Source organism: Rhipicephalus sanguineus, chromosome 2, assembly GCF_013339695.2.
Source record: "Rhipicephalus sanguineus isolate Rsan-2018 chromosome 2, BIME_Rsan_1.4, whole genome shotgun sequence".
Lineage (NCBI taxonomy): Eukaryota > Metazoa > Arthropoda > Arachnida > Ixodida > Ixodidae > Rhipicephalus > Rhipicephalus sanguineus.
In genome coordinates, this window is record NC_051177.1 from 180726394 (window position 1) to 180746094 (window position 19701).

At 43.8% G+C, this 19701-nt stretch overlaps 2 protein-coding genes across 2 annotated transcripts in view; both read left to right on the top strand.

Moving 5' to 3' along the window:
- The window catches only part of LOC119383890 (lysine-specific histone demethylase 1B), a 121284-nt gene extending 113893 nt beyond the window's left edge, over positions 1-7391 (top strand). The window contains exon 18 of the mRNA XM_037652161.2: positions 94-7391. Within this exon, the coding sequence (XP_037508089.1) occupies positions 94-216 (123 nt within the window). The 3' untranslated portion in view covers positions 217-7391. The remainder of the gene's footprint in view (positions 1-93) is intronic.
- Positions 7392-18594: 11203 nt separating this feature from the next.
- The window catches only part of LOC119383891 (uncharacterized), a 58093-nt gene continuing 56986 nt past the window's right edge, over positions 18595-19701 (top strand). Inside the window, exon 1 of the mRNA XM_049412704.1 lies at positions 18595-18935. Within this exon, the coding sequence (XP_049268661.1) occupies positions 18645-18935 (291 nt within the window). The 5' untranslated portion in view covers positions 18595-18644. The remainder of the gene's footprint in view (positions 18936-19701) is intronic.

The following is a 19701-nucleotide window of genomic DNA, read 5'->3' on the forward strand; positions in this document are numbered from 1 at the left end:
CCGTGAAATCGTCCAAAAAAACGAATTCATGCTTTGTTATTGCTACTCGACAGTGTGTCACTGCAAAGCTAATCCCATCTCTCCCTTCACCAGGGTACAAGCCGGATGTTTCCACAGACCGTGAGCGGGGCTTACATGAGCGGTCTGCGAGAAGCCTGGAACATCCTTTGCCGCTTGCCACTGGGCCTCGAGCCCGACCTCTTGCTTGACATCTGAACCGGCCACCGGAATCCCGCTGCCAAGTCGACCAACTGTTGGGGGTCGGCAGCCACCCTACTAGACGTCTCAGCCTGTTTTGTGTTTCTGTGCGTCAAAACAATGTGTGGATTGCCAAGGCAACGGAGTGAACTTCCAAGAAGCAACAGTGCTTTGTCCCCTTCGTTAATTATCTGTGTTATTTTAATTGAGCTCCAATTACAAGACTTCACCTAGGAGGCTGTCACGATGGTACGTTCAGTGACAGGGTTATCTTTCGGGGCAGAGAGTTAAGAAGCCGGGGATTTCGAATGGAGACAGAAAGGAAGGATGGTCCCAGTTCTTCCCTAAGTGCGCGAGGTTTCGCAACTTTTGGTTGTTACCTTTTGCTTCCACGAACATGTACTTCCAGTTTTGCTTTTGCTTCTATGTCAGCTGTCCATCTGCGTGTGCGCGTTGCCACAGAAATTAAATGACCATAACGCATGTTGCAGATCGCAAACGAAGACCGAGTGGCTACCTACTTAGGGTGCTGTGACGATTATTTGTAGAGAAGGCCCTGAGCAATTCAACGGTACACAGCGACTGAACCAACCGGCGATTGTGCAGATGTGGTGGTTGCAGGGAAGTTGTCACTGTGACTTGTGTGCAGGTCTTAAAACACAACTGAACTCACCCCTAGGCTCAGCATGCACGGGGTGGTTTCTGTTCTCAGTAGTCTTGTGTTTGAACTTTTATGCCAACAAAACAGGTTGAAAAGCTTTTGTCACATTTGTTCTCGGCCTATAGTTCGCTCCTTGTAGGTGTACCCCTCGATGGTAAGTTTAATTGTAAGTATGTTGTTATCAAGTAATTCCTATTTGCCGCGCAGTTGTAAGAATGACGATGTTGTGGTGATTTGGAGAGTTCTGAATTTGAGAAAAAGATGCTGGCTCAGCTAAGTGGTGTGCATTTTCTTGAGCACTGCGTTTAACAATCGATTACATGGCCAACATAAGTGTTACCCGGAGATATTCAAATAATAACAGTAATAATTTGAGACGCATGATGCGCCAAAATATTGTAATGGATGAAAAACATATTCTCGGATAGCTTATATATTGAGCAGTTTTTGCTCAAGACTTTGCATTTGATATACAAACGCACTCATTGGGAAAAACTTGTGTAAACAGAAGCGTGTTTTATCCAAGCCTCTTTTTTAAAAAAAAAATGCCATCTTTGCCAGTTGTAAGGGATAAAAGGTTACCCAGAATGTGCGATGCCTTGACGTGACCTTCGAGATTAGGGACAGCCTGGGCGCAGGAAAGTATCTTGGAGGCAATGTGCTGGGACTGTATGTCATATCTGTTTATTACCCAGTGCATATGCTATTTTCTGACATGCTATGAAGATATTTGAGGTGTTTACCAGCCCTGTACCTTTGCCAGGGTTACCTCAGTAGTTATGTACTACTCCAAACTACATTAACCATAGTAAAATTTCATTGCAGTTGCAATTAGAGGCTATTGATCTTTTTTTTTTTTTTTAATAATTAACAGCCCTGCAACTTTGGCAACATTAATTCTACATTGGTTCCACAAATTGAAATGCAACGTTTTCTTTTTTTTTTTTCCGTATAACAACTGCAACAAAGAAATTACTCGTGATAATTGCGTCATGTCACTGCAAATCTGGCTGTTAGCATTAATGTTGGTTCTGATGTAGGTGTCTGAGTAAAAAAAATGGCGCCGTTATGACAACAGCTGTAGACGCTGGAAACTATATCTCACAAGCTGGTTGCAGCAGGAGCTACGAGGCATGAGCAAACCACATGCCTGCACAGCAAAACATAGTTGTTTGTAATTGCATTATAATTGGAAAAGGTTAAGACAACTGCGTTTGTTTGACATGTGCTACACCACAGCAATACGTGATATATTAATCACGATGCGCATGTACGTCATAGCATTTCATTATTGTATCGGTAAGTTCCGACGATTGTGATGGCAAACCAACATGGCAGCGTCCACGCAGATGCAATCACCCGCTTCGATCCGAACTCACCCTTGCTACTGGCACACTTTGCTGACAGCAACAAATAAATGGTGGAATTGGCTATCGTTTTATGTCATCTCACACTGAGGACAAAGTATCAGGTACGTTTTGTCCTCATTATTGAGATCAGCTGTTTGTTCAGCCACGCCTGCTGAGCCTTCACCCTGAGAATTTGAGAATGAATCTCGGAAACAGTGCAAAATAGACACGAATGCACTGCTGTCAAAGCGTCAAGACGCAAATATAACGCAAACAGAAGTGTCGGTTAGAACTCGCGGGCCACACAGGTCATGACAGCAACTTCATAATTTCGAGGTGCAAGGAACCAGCTTTGATTGGTGCCACCATGGCCCCTCGCCCCCGTCCCGGGCACTACCATTGCTGCCCAATGCTAAGAGCTTTGGTTGCTGCCGTGTGCTCGCTCTACTCGCCCAACGCGTGGGCGCAGATGTCATGGGAACACAGAGCAGATGACGCAGCACAGATTCACGCATCGGTAGGGGTGTTCGCTCTTCCTATTGGCTAAGCAGCCCTATAGCTTCCACAGTGCTGCAACCAGCTTGTGAGATGGACTGTAAAATACATACGTTACTTAGCCTTAAATTTTCGCGTTTCAATCCGTGAATTCTGTACGTATTGCTTGTTTGCAAACAACTCAGCCGGGTGAAGCATTGTTGCCCTAAAAAGAAAAATGCTTTTTCCCGTGTTAGAAAACCACCCTTTCACAATGCCGAAAGCATCGGTTTTGCTGCGAGAAGATGCGCGATAAGTGAGGAGGGCAAATGGAAAACACAGGTGGCAACAATTCCTCAAAGTTTGTTGCCTCATCAACTTGCCACAATGTCGTGGGTTTCGATGGGACCTACTAGCACATTCATAATTTTTTTGTTGGTAAAAATGAATTAAAGGAGTATTGACTCGATTTGGAGGCATTGCAAACGGGGCATTTTCCGTTTCTTTCGTATGTACTATGAACGCTCTCCACATACCAAAATCAGACAACACGTATGAAATAGTTTACTTTGAGTTTAAACTTTCTGCTGCCCAGCATCTGCATGGCAGGCCCACTGCAATGGACATTATCATGCGTCAACACAGTTTCAATGAGTTTGCGAACTCTGCATCCTGCACACAGCCTAAACTGGAGAAATCGCTGCCAGAGTTGCTGGACAACAATTCACTCATCGTTGTTCACTTGCAGAACATGCAACTGACAGCAGGTGGCATAGTTGCTGCTAGTTCGTCGTGAGTTGCCATCTTCCCGTGACGTCAGACTTGTGTTTGCATGTCATTGTGAAACTGCCCCTTTGATATCGAAACCGAAAGCGTCTTTTTTTTTTAAGGTAGCAGTATTATAAATCTATTCGATGCATTCCCGGGCACCATGATGCTCTTTTTAGGGTTATCGGCACCAGTTTTTTTTTTATTTACAGCAATAATTCAAAAATATTGAATGTATGTGTCAGTACTCCTTTATGTTTTGGTTCTAGGTGAGCCAGAGACTTTATGGAGCAAGTTTCAGCAAATTTTTATGGAGCCAATCGGCAAAATACGAAAAAAAAAATTTTTTTGATAGCCATGTCATCACAGTGGCACACAGCTGCTCCAGTTTAGATGCGAAATTCAGTGATGGAACTACCTGCCATTTTCTTATAATTAGCCTATGTTGGCAAAGCTAAGGACAATAGGGTTCTGATAAAATAGTTCATCAGTCTAAAAGTTGTTATTTGGCATCTCACTTTAGTGTCCCTATAAGAGCCCCACACTCGTTCACTTGAGGTGCCCAGACCTGATGAAGAGCCCTTATAGTCTGCATTAAATTGCCCTTCGAATCCCTTTTTCATCTTGCTGGAAGGAACTGAAACCTGCTATGATATGAGCAAGGCACGCTTGGGATGCAACCGCCCACTCTCCACGACACTGAACGTCTTTTGCTTAGTTCTGGTCTGTAGATCATCCACTAAAACCAGTCGTTGTGGAGGATATTGATGCAGGTATGCCAAAGCAGCAGCAGTAATCAACTATTTGAGAAGTGGATATGGTGAGAGTCTCACTAAAAGGGTAACTTAAAATTACCTTTTGTTGTCTGTCTGCCTTCTGTTATGCGCTGCACGGAACAAAGTGTCCTTGGTCCTGTTTCCCATTCCTTCATTGCTCATGTCATTGATTATTTGCCTGACTTTATTTTTCTCTTATGCAGGTAATCTGTAAAGCGACGGGTTTTTTTTTTTTTTTTTTTTTAAGTTGCACAGAATGAGTGCATGGCTTTACATTCCCATTTTGAATCATCTCTTACACCGTACTTCATGCGTTAAACTGTGCACTCGCTGAACTGTGCATTCGCAAAGCTTGGAGGACACAAGACCTGATGACTGTGATAGATTAGCACCACTCACTTGTCCACCCTGCGAAGAACGGCATATTTCTGCACCGTAAAGTATGCGTAACATGGATGAGGCCCCAGCGTTATTCGTATGCCGTTGTCCGTGAACAGGACAAAGCATGTGCGCATTGTTGGCTCCTGTGTTTACTCAAGTGCAACTTAATTCCAATGTTTTTATTAACTTCATTACAGTCAGTACATTGCTAAGACTGGCGTAGCCGCAGCGCTTTAGGAACAATCTTTGGATATTGCTGCAAACAAGAGTTGTCCACAAAACACCATTCCAGTTGAAAGCTTTAGTTGAGTAGTTTCCTGGTGACCTCGGTTTAAAAGTCGAAATACAAGTCACGCATGTTCGCATAAAGCTATTGTATGGTACTAACTACCCCATTGATTAATGGGTTGGCATAACTTTCTGTTTCATGTAGTCCTAAAGAAGAGTCAATGAAGGCACGTCTGTAAATGCAAGCACATAAACCTATTGTCACATGCTTGTGTGGCAAGGTACCGGGCACTGTAGTGTGACACTGGTATTTCACTGTCACGAAAGACCTCGTGTGATGTTCGATGGCTGCTGATCGTGCTGATGCAACGCATCAGATTCTTGCCATTCAGAAGACCACCGTGGCTGATGTCTCCTTTCATGGTACAACATTCATGCTCATAATCTCCTGCACATTTTAGGTTTTTGTTATGGCACCCATTTGCAGCTTGGTTCTCCTGTTTGCAGATTGTATGCAGTCCTTTGTTTTCTTTCTTTTTCCGAATGTGATGTGCATGTAGCTCTCATTCGCAGGTGATGGCCATCTTTCTCTGTCTGCTGTACGCTGAGTCATGTTTCAATATGCTATCTTAATCTGTCTGCTTTTTCCTGGACTTTGCTTTCTTCATGAAAAGTTGTGGAGGTTGCACGAGGCAAACAATGCTACCCATTCATTGTATTCATTTTGTTTAAGAAACTTTGTACAAACACCAAGAAGCACTCCACCTGCAGATTGCGTGTGGCCTGCCAACCGTGTAAATAGAGCCCACATGTGAGTGTTGTGCTTGCGTATTTATGTCATTCCCATGAAATGTAGAGCTGTGAATACTTCTCTTGTAAGCGCACGTTCATGTACACCAGGCAGTTTGTAGAGAACGAACAGTGACCTATGTCCAGCTCCCATTGATAGTGCGACCGGTTTCCCTGCATCTGTTCATAGCACGTGAAGAATGTCAGCTTAGAAGAAGCCGGAGGGCCACATAAAATTTATACCCTGAGCAAAATGGGTCACCTGATAACCCAGAAGGACACTTAAAAGCATGCAAGCAGATTGGCACCCAGAGGGCCATTCGGTCTCTTACCAAAACAAAGTTTAAATGATGGGAAACCACGAAGCCACCTAGCACATTAACAAGGTAGGCACATCACCTGATGCACACCCAAAGTACCTCACAGACTTTGCCTAGGCAAGAGTTGTTGGCTGATGGGGAACCATCGAAACAGTTTGAATCAAGCATATGCGTAGTATGGTGAATAACAGGTACTCTGAGTAGAAGTGCAGGGGAAGATGGAGGCCTGAAATGGATTACGAGATGTCGCTGGAGCCAACGTTTTGACAAGCGGTCTTGTCAGTTGTTGCCTTGAAGAAGGCAAGACTGCTTGGCAAAACAGCTCCAGCGTCACCTCATGGTTTAAGGACTTCTCAAGTATCCAGAGTGCCACACTGGCTGCTGTTAGCTGATCGAAACTTGAGTCACTTAGAATGTTAACCAGCACAGTGCGAAAGGGTTGTGGAAATTGGACAGGTTTAACACTCAGAACATCTTAAGAGGGACTTGTGAAGCATGTTGTGCTTTTCTATTCCATTATCAACCTTCAGTTACGAATCTTCTTGACATTAACAGTTGACCTTCCGAGTCAGTTGGAAATGTAAGGCATACACTTATAAAAAACTTGTTCTTCTAATGGTTCATGTGATCGTGAAAGCGCTTGTAAATTTTTCTCTCTCTCGTTGTTTCTTGTGCAGAGCCACGCCTGTGCTTAGATGTATTCGCAAAAGATGCGGTCATAGACCAAAACCAGCTGTTTTGTCGAAGACCACTGTCAATCCATGTCTGCATAGCATCTTTATGTGCAGCACCACTGTTACCTAAAGCGAAATCTTGTGCATTGTAAGTTTCTGTGTTTTAATTTTTTCTTTTTGTTCCCCACATGATGTATTTTTGCATCAGATCCAGTGTCCCTCCTTACGAGGCATAAAATGTTTCGCCTCGTAAGGAGGGACATACATGGCCAAAGCAGAAACGGGGTGGAGTGATTCTGCTCACTGCACTTGCACATTGCCTATGACATTTTACATACTAAGCTGAATGGATGCGTTGACTGTGCCATGTTAAAAAAAAATAGATCAAAGTTGGGAGTGGCCCTATTGTAAACCACTACCTTAGCATTCTTAGGTCGATGTTTGTTCAATATCTGTTTGATGCTTACTCCAGTCAAGTGGTGTAAGTGTAAGCGCATCTTTTTTTTTTTTTTTTCTAAATGTGTTGTGCTGTTGTCATTTTTCGATCCTGGTAGCATGGCTGGTTGTATCTACCACTTCTTATTAGGAGTTAAGCTTTTTCTTTTTTCTTTTCCATATTGAGCCTGTTAGCTCTACCAACTGCCATGGAGCAGAATGTGAATGCCCACAAATGTGTTAACGTGATGAGGCTGCCCAAGTTTTGTGTTTCCTTCCCACATCGTGATAAACGAAGTCACACCTTCGTGGCATTGTAAATAAATCTTCGCTGAGCCAACAAATGCTGATTCTCTTTGTGTACTTTATTTGTTACTAACACGCAAGAAGCATTGATAGTGATTTCAGTGAAGTAGGGCAGGTGGAAAGAGGGGAGGGGTTCCCCTGCACTCTGGCTACACCCCCTCCTCCATATACAAAATGCGGGGAGGGTGCTTTTAGGTTTGACCGGCCAAGTGTCGCCACCACCACCACATTCTGGTGTGCTATCTTTAATCTCTAAGGCCATTGCACTTGATGAAAAAGTCATGGTAATATAGGGTGTGTCCAGATAAGATCGAATACGAGGGCCCGGTCACCATTCCCGATTTTGATGTAATTTACTGCAGGACTAGGCATTAGACCCAGAACAAGGGTCTCGAAGTTAGTTTTGCGAAAAAAAATAGTTTGTGCGCCTGAAAAAAATATGTAAAATTTTGGCCGCGAAAAACACTTTTTTGCTAATTTCGTGATTTCTGATATTTGAACGCACCTAGAGAAAAAACGGTGCACTTCTTGGCCACAATATTTATTCCCGTCGAAGAACAAGTGAAATACAACCTTATAAGCTTATTATTTTCCTTACCTGTCGAAGCACTTGTGAGTAAAAAAATCACAAACAAGGCAAACCGCACAAAATACCTGTAGTTTAGGAATTTATTGCTGCAAACAAGTTAAACTGAGGATAATAAAACTCGGTACAGATTAAGTTTGGTATTTTCGCTGTCGTTTAAAATAATTTTCATGGTTTTATAGTGCTCCGTACTACTTTATAATTGTGCTGAAACCTAAGTGTTTTACCGAAAGCGCTGAAGTTTGAAAATTGTTTTCTCAAAAAGGCCATTTTCAATTTTTTTTTTTCATAATGCCTCTGATTGAAGCCAAGGACCTCATCTACCATTCTGCGTAAAAAAAAACGTTGCATTATTTTGGTTGCTAACAAGTTTTAATGGTTGAAATTTGACCATGTCAGCCTAGCGGCCGCGCCGTTCGTTATCTGCTGGAAATAGGACATAAGTTGTTAAAAATAATTGTACGCGACATAATCACAAAGGAGAAGCTCCACAAAAACGAATGCGCAGCCAGGTTGCATGGTACAAGAAGCTTTGTTTTGCGATCAGTCGCTTGACAAACCCGCAGCAGCGGCCGCTCATGCGGCGGGCGCTAACATTAAATGCGTGCTGCTTCGACTGCAGACGAGCTCCGCCAGCGCGTAAAAACTACACTCCGAGGACCAGGGGCGTAGCCAAGGGGGGGGGGGGGGGTTGGGGGGGTTCAAACCCCCCCTCCCCGAAATTTTTCAGTTTGGCTTGCGTATATATACACGCACACATACAAACGCACGCACGAACATAAAGTATGGTTGAACCCCCCCCCCCCCCCCCCCCCCGAAAAAAAATTTCTGGCTACGCCCCTGCCGAGGACGAATGAGATAAGGAATGCAATACTGTGAAAGGTAAAGGCTGTCAAGTGCCAACAAGGTACATAATATACAACGAAATCTCTGCCGGCAATTTTGCAGTGAGCGCTTCAATATACACAAAACGCATATATTTTTTTCCCTGTTATGAGCGAAGTCGCAAAAAATCGTGATAAATGCGCGGCTTACGTTGAAGATTATATCTGCGGACACACAAGAATACAGAATTTAAAAAGCGGTACTTTAATAAAGCACTGCACTTGGACCCAATGTTCTGGCACGAGGAGGAGAACAACTGCAGTTTGAGCTGTTTGAGCATTGTGATCACATTTGACAGCTTTCTTTAGATGTCATAGGCTTGCTTTTATGTCATATGCTGCTGATGGAGTGGACCTAATTATTTTGAGGAAATCAGATTAGAGGAAGAAACACAGAAGCAAACTACTGGAGGCGCTCACTGCAAAATTGCCGGCAGAGTTTTCGTTGTATATTATGGCCCTTGTTAGCACTTAACAGCCTTTACCTTCGACAGTAATGCATTCCTTATTTCATTTGTCCTCTGAGTGTAGTTTTTACGCGCTAGCGGAGCTCGTCTGCAGTCGAAGCGGCACGCATGTAATGTTAGCGCCCGCCGCATCGAGCGGCCGCTGCTGCGGGTTTGTCAAGCGACTGATCGCAAGACAAAGCTTCTTGTACCATGCAACCTGGCTGCGCATTCGTTTTTGTGGAGCTTCTCCTTTGTGATTATGTCGCGTACAATTATTTTTAACAACTTATGTCCTATTTCCAGCAGATAACGAACGGCGCGGCCGCTAGGCTGACATGGTCAAATTTCAACCATTAAAACTTGTTAGCAACCAAAATAATGCAACGTTTTTTTACGCAGAATGGTAGATGAGGTCCTTGGCTTCAATCAGAGCGATTATGAAAAAAAAAATTGAAAATGGCCTTTTTGAGAAAACAATTTTCAAACTTCAGCGTTTTCGGTAAAACACTTAGGTTTCAGCACAATTATAAAGTAGTACGGCGCTATAAAATTACGAAAATTATTTTAAACGACAGCGAAAATGCCAAAGCTAATCTGTACCGAGTTTTATTATCGTCAGTTTAACTTGTTTGCAGCAATAAATTCCTAAACTGCAGGTATTTTGTGCGGTTTAATTGCCATGTTTGTGATTTTTTTACTCAAAAGTGCTTCGACAGGTAAGGAAAATAATAAGCTTATAAGGTTGTTCTTCACTTGTTCTTCACTTGTTCTTCGACGGGAATAAATATTGTGGCCAAGAAGTGCACCCGTTTTTTCTCTAGGTGCGTTCAAATATCAGAAATCGCGAAATTAGAATAAAAGGGTTTTTTGCGGCCAAAATTTTACATATTTTTTTTGAGGCGCACAAAATTTTTTTTCGCAAAACTAACTTCGAGACCCTTGTTTTGGCTCTAATGCCTAGGCCTGCAGTAAATTTCATCAAAATCGGGAATGGTGACCGGGACCTCGTGTTCTATCTTATCTGGACACACCCATATAAAATAGACGAGCCATTTTCTTTTTAGTGCGCTACTCAGCGTTGTAGGGTGCACGCCAACCACAGTAGTTGTAATGGGCAGTTTATTATGAGAAATGTACGTACAAAAGAAGGCAAGCAAATGGGAAATTTGAACTAATGACCACGCTGTAAATGTCTAGCGTGAGCAGCATGATGCCTCAACAGTCGGGTTGGATTATTGTAGTAAAGTAGAGGGACCAGGGAGGATTGCTTTTATGAAGCTTAACGCTCCCCCACCCACCCCCCACCCCCTCGGCAGTCCGACGGTGGCACTGCAGCACCTATTTGACAAGCGCTGGAGTTTAATCTTTTGGCAGTGGTGCTTTGTGCGGGGAAATTATACTCTGCAATTTTTCTAATAATGATTTAATTGCGAAAGTTTGGTTGACGGGGTGTCAGCAAAACAAACAAAAAAAAAACAAGTGTATCGTCATACTGCTGAATGCAATTCACTGAGACACTGAACACCACGGGCAACGCCTCCTGAAACCACGGGTCACCAACCTGTTTGAGAGAGCGTCTTGGCAGAGCGTACTGTTTCACGAGGCACCTGAGTGTGAAGGTATACCTGCTCGAGAATCGGTAATAGTTCACCTTGGTCTGTTTTTGCCAGTCAATTTTCCTTCTTTCAGATCTGCATCACAAGTCTGCTGTAATTGCAAAGACGCATGTATTTTGTCTACTTTATTAGGCAAGTGGTAGTGAAAATAAAATATAGCATTGTCGTGCCTGAGGTTCTGAAACCATGCAGTGAGTCAACTAATGTTACTTACTTTGAGCTCGCGTATCTTTAAGCCTTACATCCCAAGTTATTTTTGAAAAATCGTTCCCAAAATAATTTCATTTAATGCTTGATACGTTAAATAAATGACCGAAATACATTTGGAATATATGCATTTGTATAGTTCAGTTCTAGAGACAGTTGGCTTCACTGCACTGTGATCATCACAAACACCTCTCTTAAAGCTTAATCTAAAGTGGAATCTCGTTGACACGATTCTTCATAACACGTTTTTCAGCCTAATACGTTTTTGTTATATTCCCGGCCAACATCCCTTGGAATTAATTCATTTTCATGCGTTTAATACGATCACATTTTTGCCCAAAATTGGATAATACGACCACGAAAGTGGATCTTATTGACCGATATATCTAGAAATCCTGCGTTTATTCTTCGGTATGCCAGCTCGCACCGTGTTCCAACAACCCACGATATGCACGTTGCAGAGCCGCTGAGGCCACAACAGCATCGGTTTTGTGGCGAAAAGATCGATGCTAGGCGATCTTTTCTTCGATATATATATATATATATATATATATATATATATATATATATATATATATATATATATATATATATATATATATATATTGCCGCTTTATGAGGGCCCCCCTCTAATGAAGGGAGACTTTAAGCCCTGATCCCTGCACCAAGAAACACACGACGTGGTATTGCATTTGCTCAAAGGGAACTATGCGAGGATGCGAAGCAGCGCATGGGTCGACTTAAAGGGCCCCAAACCACCTCCGATATTTTTTCAAACATTTCATGCAAACACGCGCATCGTGTGCAGAATGCCGTCACGGTCAACGATGCCACACGCGGCAGCGCTAGAAGCCGCGGGCGCGCCACAAAGAGCGCCCCGTAGAAAATAAAGTAATGTTGTTGTTTTTTATCTCACGCAGAAAACACGGACGCGATTGTGATGTTTTAAAGGTTACGTTACTATGCTTAGCGCATATATAAGCCTGTATAACACGCTTTTGAACTTAAAAAAAGTAACAATTTCGCCGCAACGGCGAAGCAATGAATGCGATAGCAACAAATTGGAATTTACCGCGAAGAACGGAAAGAAGCTCGAAATTGCCAGCGCGTCGCTCGAGCCCAAAGGATGCACGAAAAGAACGCACACAGGACGAGCGCGAACTATCATGCGTCACAGCTCGATATTTGAAGCGCACTGCTAAAACATAAAGCAGGACGCACGAAACGAACAAACAGGTACACACAGGACGAGCGCGAACTAAATGTCGCAGTTGTTACTTATTTCTGTTTGAACAGCGCGCTCCTTTCGCAAACGCGGCCGCTGCAGCGAGCGAAAGACCTTCGTTGCGCTCCTCGCGCCATCTCGCTGGCAATAATTCTAGAGGATCGGCGTTTCGTGGCGTAGTGGCTAGCGCCACGGGCTGCGGAGCGAGAGGTCTCTGGTTCGATTCCACGCTTCGGAAGCATTTTTCTAAATTATTTTTCTTTGGGACTTTCACACACACACACACACACACACACACATATATATATATATATATATATATATATATATATATATATATCTGTGTGTGTGTATATATATATACACGGTCAATGACGGCGACGGGGACGGACAAAAACCAGCCGAGACTGTCCACATCATTGCTATCGCATTAAAAGATTATTATAGTCACGTGAACAGCGCGTATACTACCAACTAGCCCGGTCACACACCTTGCAAAAGATAATTAATTGAGGTTAAGGTAATATATGTACATTGAAGTGTGACTTCGCAGCAGTGCGGATTTCTACTGAATGGGTGGTTTCACGGCATAGCGCCCCTTCGCTGCAGCGAAACCACCTTTACAGGGGGATTATACGAATTAAAATTCGTGTCGAAGCGAATTCGAATACCGTAATAATCGTTCTAGTATTCGAAGCGCCCGAATATTCGCCCACCTTGTGTGTGCGTATATATATATATATATATATATATATATATACGTACGTGTGTGTGTGTGTGCGTGGAGAGAGAGAGTGAAAGAGAAATGTGGAAGAGCCAGTGCGGCCCCCGCTCCCTCCGGGGAAATGGAAATTCTCCGCCTTTGCTGGAAAGCTTTCCTCTCGAAAGATGCAGCGCCCACTATATTTCCAGACTGCCCAGGCTATCTGTCTAAATAAAACAACCCCCCCCCCCCAAAAAAAAAAAAAAAACGAAAGAGGCCAGCTGAGAGGCTCGGACACACCGCGCCTTTGAAGAAGCAGCGCAGAAGAGTCTGAAATCCAGATATGCTCTTAGTGGTCGGCAGCCCCCGCTCGCGTAGCGCTACCTACGAGCAAGTACGTGAAACCGAACAAAATTTCGCCATGGCCATGCTCGCTCGCCGCGTTGAGTCACCTCTCCTTCCTTCCTGCACCGTGCTCTAACTCTTGGCACCTTGAACGATTCATCGAAGCACAGTCGGCACAGTTACTAGTACACTCTAGAACAGTGAGCAACGCATCCTCGTTAGCCATCGATAATGTTTCACAAATTTACTTTACTAATAATGCTAATAGATGATGGCTTTCACGTGACGTCATGGACGCAGCTTCTGAACGGAACTGGGACTACGGTCCACGATGGCGGCTTTGATGACACAAGTTGCGTCTGTGTGAAAACGACGCGGCAGGAACGTCTCAGTGCGTGAATAATGAAAGAACCTGCGTGTGATGTTGTGATAACATTAATGTGACATCGAAAACGTCGCGTCCCCACATGCTGGCGCTAGATGCCTATTCAATGATGTCCGTCCGCTCGATTTGCAAAACGGAATGCAACTGTGAACCATTGCTAAAAGCTCACGATCACGACAAAGATAGAGTGGTCATGCTGTGTTAGCACACTTATGTTAAGCACATTATCAGCACAAGCAATACAAAGTAGTAGCGCCACACTTTTAGGTGGCAGCTAACAGAACTAAGATTCCGGTGCGCAGGAGCGGCGTGGTACCAGTGGTGCGGGCAGGTCGCCAATTCATTGAGGAGGTAGGGCCAGAGAACATCTACCACTTTAGAGAACGGAAACTGTACCTTTGACTGTAGTACGGAAATAAGGGTAGCGGCGGCGTACTGAACTGCAATAGAGCGAGGCGAGATGGCGCTGCAAGTACTATCATCATCATTAGAAAAACGCGTTTTTACGGTTGGTTCGCCCTGGTCGCGCTACTGCGCTTTTTGTTCCCTATGGTATTTTGTTCTTTGTCGTTGCTAAATCGCTGCTCGCGTGTGTAATAGTTATCGCCAGGTGACCAAACTGGCCTCGACTGGCAAAAACAACGTCAATCAAGTAAGGTTTGCATCGTTTATTGTGAGTGCCCAAGCTGGTACAAGCAATGTATACAGTCAGGTCCAAGCAAAACAAGTCACTCATACACGTCGAAAGCTTTCAACCCGTACGTGTGTAATCAGTCTGAAAGCTGACAAATATGTGCATATAACTGAACACCGAGATCGCTGAAAGAACGTTGCTCTCGTTGTGTAGCAGCGTCCGAGTTTTAACAGCATAGCTTTAGGACAAGGGTCTTATCCTTCCGTTAGTTATGCGGCGCTTGCCAGCTTGTGTTGATCTTTGAGTGCATGGTGTGGAGTCGGAAACGAAACGTGCGCTACGCCGACAGATAGTTGGCGCAGTGAGAGCAATGTAGTTTTGATTAATCTTTTACGTAAACAATCGCGGATGCGTACAGTTCTGCATCCTTCTCGCTCTGCGATGTCACCTTGAATGCGTTACAAATAAAGAATATCGCGTTGTGTCTACAGGGCAGGCACGAATTTCTCGGCTATATTCTCGGCCGTGAAGCCATACCATAGGTATTACGTATTCAGGTAATAGGTAGAAAATATTTCAGGCTCGTTTTGTTCCTCGATATAGTTCAGTTACACAGTTTTCTACAGCTAGAATTTCTTGGCGCTAGTAGTAATCGGACTGCTGAGTATGCAGCATAGATGAATGCTAAAGAAACAGAGATATAAGGCGAGTGCTTACAGATTCTAGAAGCACAATTCTAAGAAAATAAGCTTTAGGCAAGCAGTGTACATCTTTGTTGGTGTTCGCACAGAACACTAAACAACTGCTCAGCCGTAAGCACAATCTCTGTATCACATAGACATGTCGATAGAACTTGAGCACTCTATTGCAAGCAGACTCACGAAATCAAGCTGTGGGGCATGATGTGAACCTGTGCCAATGCTGGATAAATAAAGGTCATATATATATTGCATACTTGTTATTGTGTTATTTACTTTTTCAATATATTTGGGCTTGGGAGCTCAAGTATGTATTCTCTCTGCCACTTTTAGAAGCTCCGGCTTGAAATACTGCCACATGCGCACCTTTCTTTCTATGTTTTATGTTATTGGCCAATTGCACGTGTAGTTACTGCGTTGCACAAACCGTGCCAGAATGTCTGGGAACATTCCAGATTATTTTAGGATCTTCTGTTAGGCTGGAGCGTGCAACTGCAAACAGCTCACTTTATGTCGAACTAACGCAGCCACCAGTGATAATGCTCAAATGTTCGATGCCGCAGGTACAAATGCCGACGCGCCTTGCCACAGATCAGTTTATCGACGGCCGACGCCTGTTCGCCGCTATCAGTGTGCAGTGTGTATTGCTGTAGTTTGACTTTTCGTTTCCCGGCCACAAGTTCGGCCGAATAAAAAGTTTCATCTTGGACACACCGACTGCTGCTTTCGTCGACGTCACGACCCCGTGACAATACGTAAAATCTTGTAGTGTGGCTGTGGATAAGTCCAAGTTCATGTATGTTTTAAATTACCTCTTCGATTTCCTAGGTTTTTTTCGTGACAGTAGTTCACAGACTTTCACTTCATAGTGGTAGGTGCTACAACTGTGACATGTTAATTTAATCAAACAGCAGAACTAGGTGTGTTCAAACAAAGTTGGGACGTTTCTCTGCTATGTAAAAAGAAAACACTACCATACTCACTGAACACAATCTCACTCATCACGACAACGTAAACGTGCTTGGTGAAGCTGTGCTGGAAGAAGTGCTCGTCACACTTATAATTTGTTTATTAGCTGTAAATAATTTGAAGGAGCCCATTGAACATATGTACAAAGGCTAATGTAATTGAGCACAGCCTTGTAAAGCTTTGTCGTATCTTTTTGTAAACTTCTATGATCTAAACACAGTTAATTAAGGCAAAACAGTTTTGAGCATAGTTTGTAAACTGTCTCATAATACACAACTAAATGTTCCATTTATGTTGCGCGGTGGCTGCATTTTCGATGGAGGCGAAAATGTTTGAGGCCCGTGTACTTAGATCCCAGGTGGTCGAAATTCCCTGAGCCCTCCACTACGGCGTCCCTCATAATCATATCGTCGTTTTGGGACGTTAAACCCCAGATATTATTAGACGTTGGAAAGACTGTTAATTCCCCTCACTGCCGTGATGTTCGTTTTGTAATGTGATTTATAATTTAAAAAAAAACTGACCCTACGTTTCGAGACTCATTTGGTCTCTTAGTTTTTTTTAAATTAAGAAGACTAATGATTAAATGTGGCTGGAGAGTCTTTCTATTCTTATCATCTTGGCTGCCAGACAGACTTCTATATATTTACCCTTAAATTTATAATTTCTGATGATTCACATGCAAACCATGATATGATTATGAGTCATACAGTAGTGGGCAACTCTAGATTGATTCTAACTGACTGGAGTTTAACAAACGCAGTTGTAGCCTTGAAGAAGACAGGACTGCTTGTCGAAACATTTGCTCCAGCGACACCTCTTGTTCACAAATTTTTCGTCTCTTCAAGCTTCTGTCTTTCCCTGAACTTCAGACGCAGATCTAAGCACACGAGTGTCTTTGCATTTCGCCTCAGCAGTGCCAGGTAACGTAACTAATGCACGGAGCTAGTGCTCAATTTCAGCGCTATTGCGGTGTAGATTGCATGACACAGTAGACAGCTAATACTTGTAGACGATTGTAGGCACAGCTCCATGAGATGCCTGGTAAACCATTCACAAATACAGCATTGCAAGCGTGAGGTTCAAGATGACCTGTTGTAGCAGCAGACGTTCACATGTTTCCCCGCACTTGCAGAGTGGACATTCGGGGGTAGTCACCCTGTCGTTGCCTGACAATCCTGGAAAAACAAGTAATGACATCACCAGATATTGATAAGCATAATCAATTAAATATTAAATTTTGCAAAAGTAAACATATGAACATAGTGAACAAAAACAGTGGTTTGTTATACATATATGTAAACGTACCTCATAATGCATGTTGTATCACTCGGGCTAGCTTCTTTACAAGGCGTGTCATGTAACAGGTGCCTTGCTCATTGCACACAGCTGTTTCCTTGTCAGGCCAGGAGGCTACAGCAGAAAAAAAAATATTTCTGATTATAGTGACGGTTTTTTATCACACTGAAGTGAAAGTACACTCATAATTATGTGAAGCTTTTGTTACACTAAATGTGTAGTAAAGGTAACCTAAACTAACAGCAGGAGAAATGAGACCTCCCTGGCTTCTCAAATGCGATCCGGCAAACTATAACTCATATGTTTTTTGCACTGATATACGGGCTAGTTACGAAGATACATGCGAGGCGTTGGTGATGCAATTGCCTCCCTTTATTTATTGCAGTGGCCTGGTTAATGTTAACCGAACGATAAAACTCAGCAACCCGCTCCCACGTGAAGCCACGCCGCAAGGAACGCACGTTTTCTCAACGACAGAGTATGACGTTGAAAAATTGAATATTGCAGTGCGTCGCCTCCGTGTGACACCCGCACAAAGCCATTGGTTAAAAAAAAAACTGAAGCAATGGGTTTTTACTCACCGGTCCGTGTATTCTCGGGCTTGAAACGAGTGTCATCCGGTGAAAGCTTCAACGGTCCCTTCGTTCCCCTGAAGTCAGCTGAATGCACTTCGCGAAGGGATTTTATTGAGTCAAAACGAACAGAACAAAAGCGAGTGTCGGCCGGCAGTGGCTCGAAACATTTACAGCGAAACGAAACAGCGCGAGACCCATCCCAATGCACCGCGAACCGTTACCTGTCGTTGCGCCGCGGTATATTTTGAAATGAAGATAATGATGCCGATAGGCTGCTGACAACTACGAGTTTGTTGGAGCAAAAACTATTACAAAAGATTGATGACGTGGTACCTGGCGAGGCAAGGCCACTTTGTATAAACAGCAATTTGTTTATTGAAGTGTAACAGTAAGCAAACAACTAAACTTCCTTATTTCAAGAATATTTTAATTTGAAGTTTGGGCCCGACGAGGGCGCCCCTACATAAAAAGTCAAATAGCGCGAATGGCGGCCACCACAAGGTCGCCATGTTATCCTAACGCAGAGGTTAGTAGATCCACTCCCGGTGTTTGGAGCTGGAACTCGCCGCGGTCGATTTTTTCACCCTCTGTGGCGATCGCTGGAACTTGAGACTTTCCGGGGCCTGGTAGGGCAGCGCAGGCGGGCATCGCGCATCGTATCTTTGGTACGAAGCGTGCCTTCACTGCGTACTACTACGTTTAAGCTGAAGATGTCGGGGAAGAAAGTTTATGTACGATGTGATATTGATAACTGCAAGGGCGGCACTGGCGAATCGACACATCGGGTTCCCGATGACGCAGAGATGCGGCAAACGTGGTTACGGCTCATGGGTTGGCCTGCTACAACAACGCGCGCACGGATGTTCGTATGTGGACGGCACTTTACTCCCGATGATTATACACGAAACCCGGACGTGATGCAATCCTCGGGCTTCCAATTCGAACGCATACGTCTGAAGAAGGGTGCGGTACCGAGCCTGTTCCTCCCGAACTCTCCGCCGGTAAGCAAGCGTATGCGAGACACGGCCACTGTAGTCGGGCTGCCAGCTGAGCCGTCGATCCGGGATGTGCTCTCGCTCGAACGGTGCTGGCGCGATGGTGCACTGTGCGGTTGTAGTCTTGCACCTGTAGTGAACTAGAATATATATATCTATTCTAGTTCACTATACTCGCACCCAAGCAACGCCTCCTTTTAAGAAAACTATGCCTAGGACGTGAGCCGCAAAAGCACTGCCCTAGCTACCATTGCCGTTGTCCTCCTTTCCACTGGATGGATGGATGCTATGAGCGTACCCTTTATAACGGGGCGGTGACGTACGTGTGCCACCAGGCTCGACAAAAAAAGAAAAAGCTTCTTTTTTCCCCTTAAGTTGGCGTAATGTCTCGTCAACTACAATTAAATCAATCTTACTATATATAGAGAAAAAGAAAAATTCACAGTCCAGTTCTCCTACGGCAGAAGGTTAATACTTTTCCCACTATTTATATTTATCCTTTCTCTCTAGTTTTCTGCCACCAATACTCTAACCGTGTCTTACTTATTTCTATCGCGGACTTGTTCAGCTTTCCATTGTTGTCCCTAAAACCCAAGGCTTCATGTAGGCTCGTGCCCAAACGTACACCTGGGTGGATATCTCCACATTCAAACAGAACATGCTGCGTCGTTTCCTTATCTTCCCCACATCATGTGCATTGTTCTTCTTTACTGATTCTCGCTTTATAACTACGCGTTCTAAGGCAACCAGCCTGACCTCGCTTCAAGCAGTA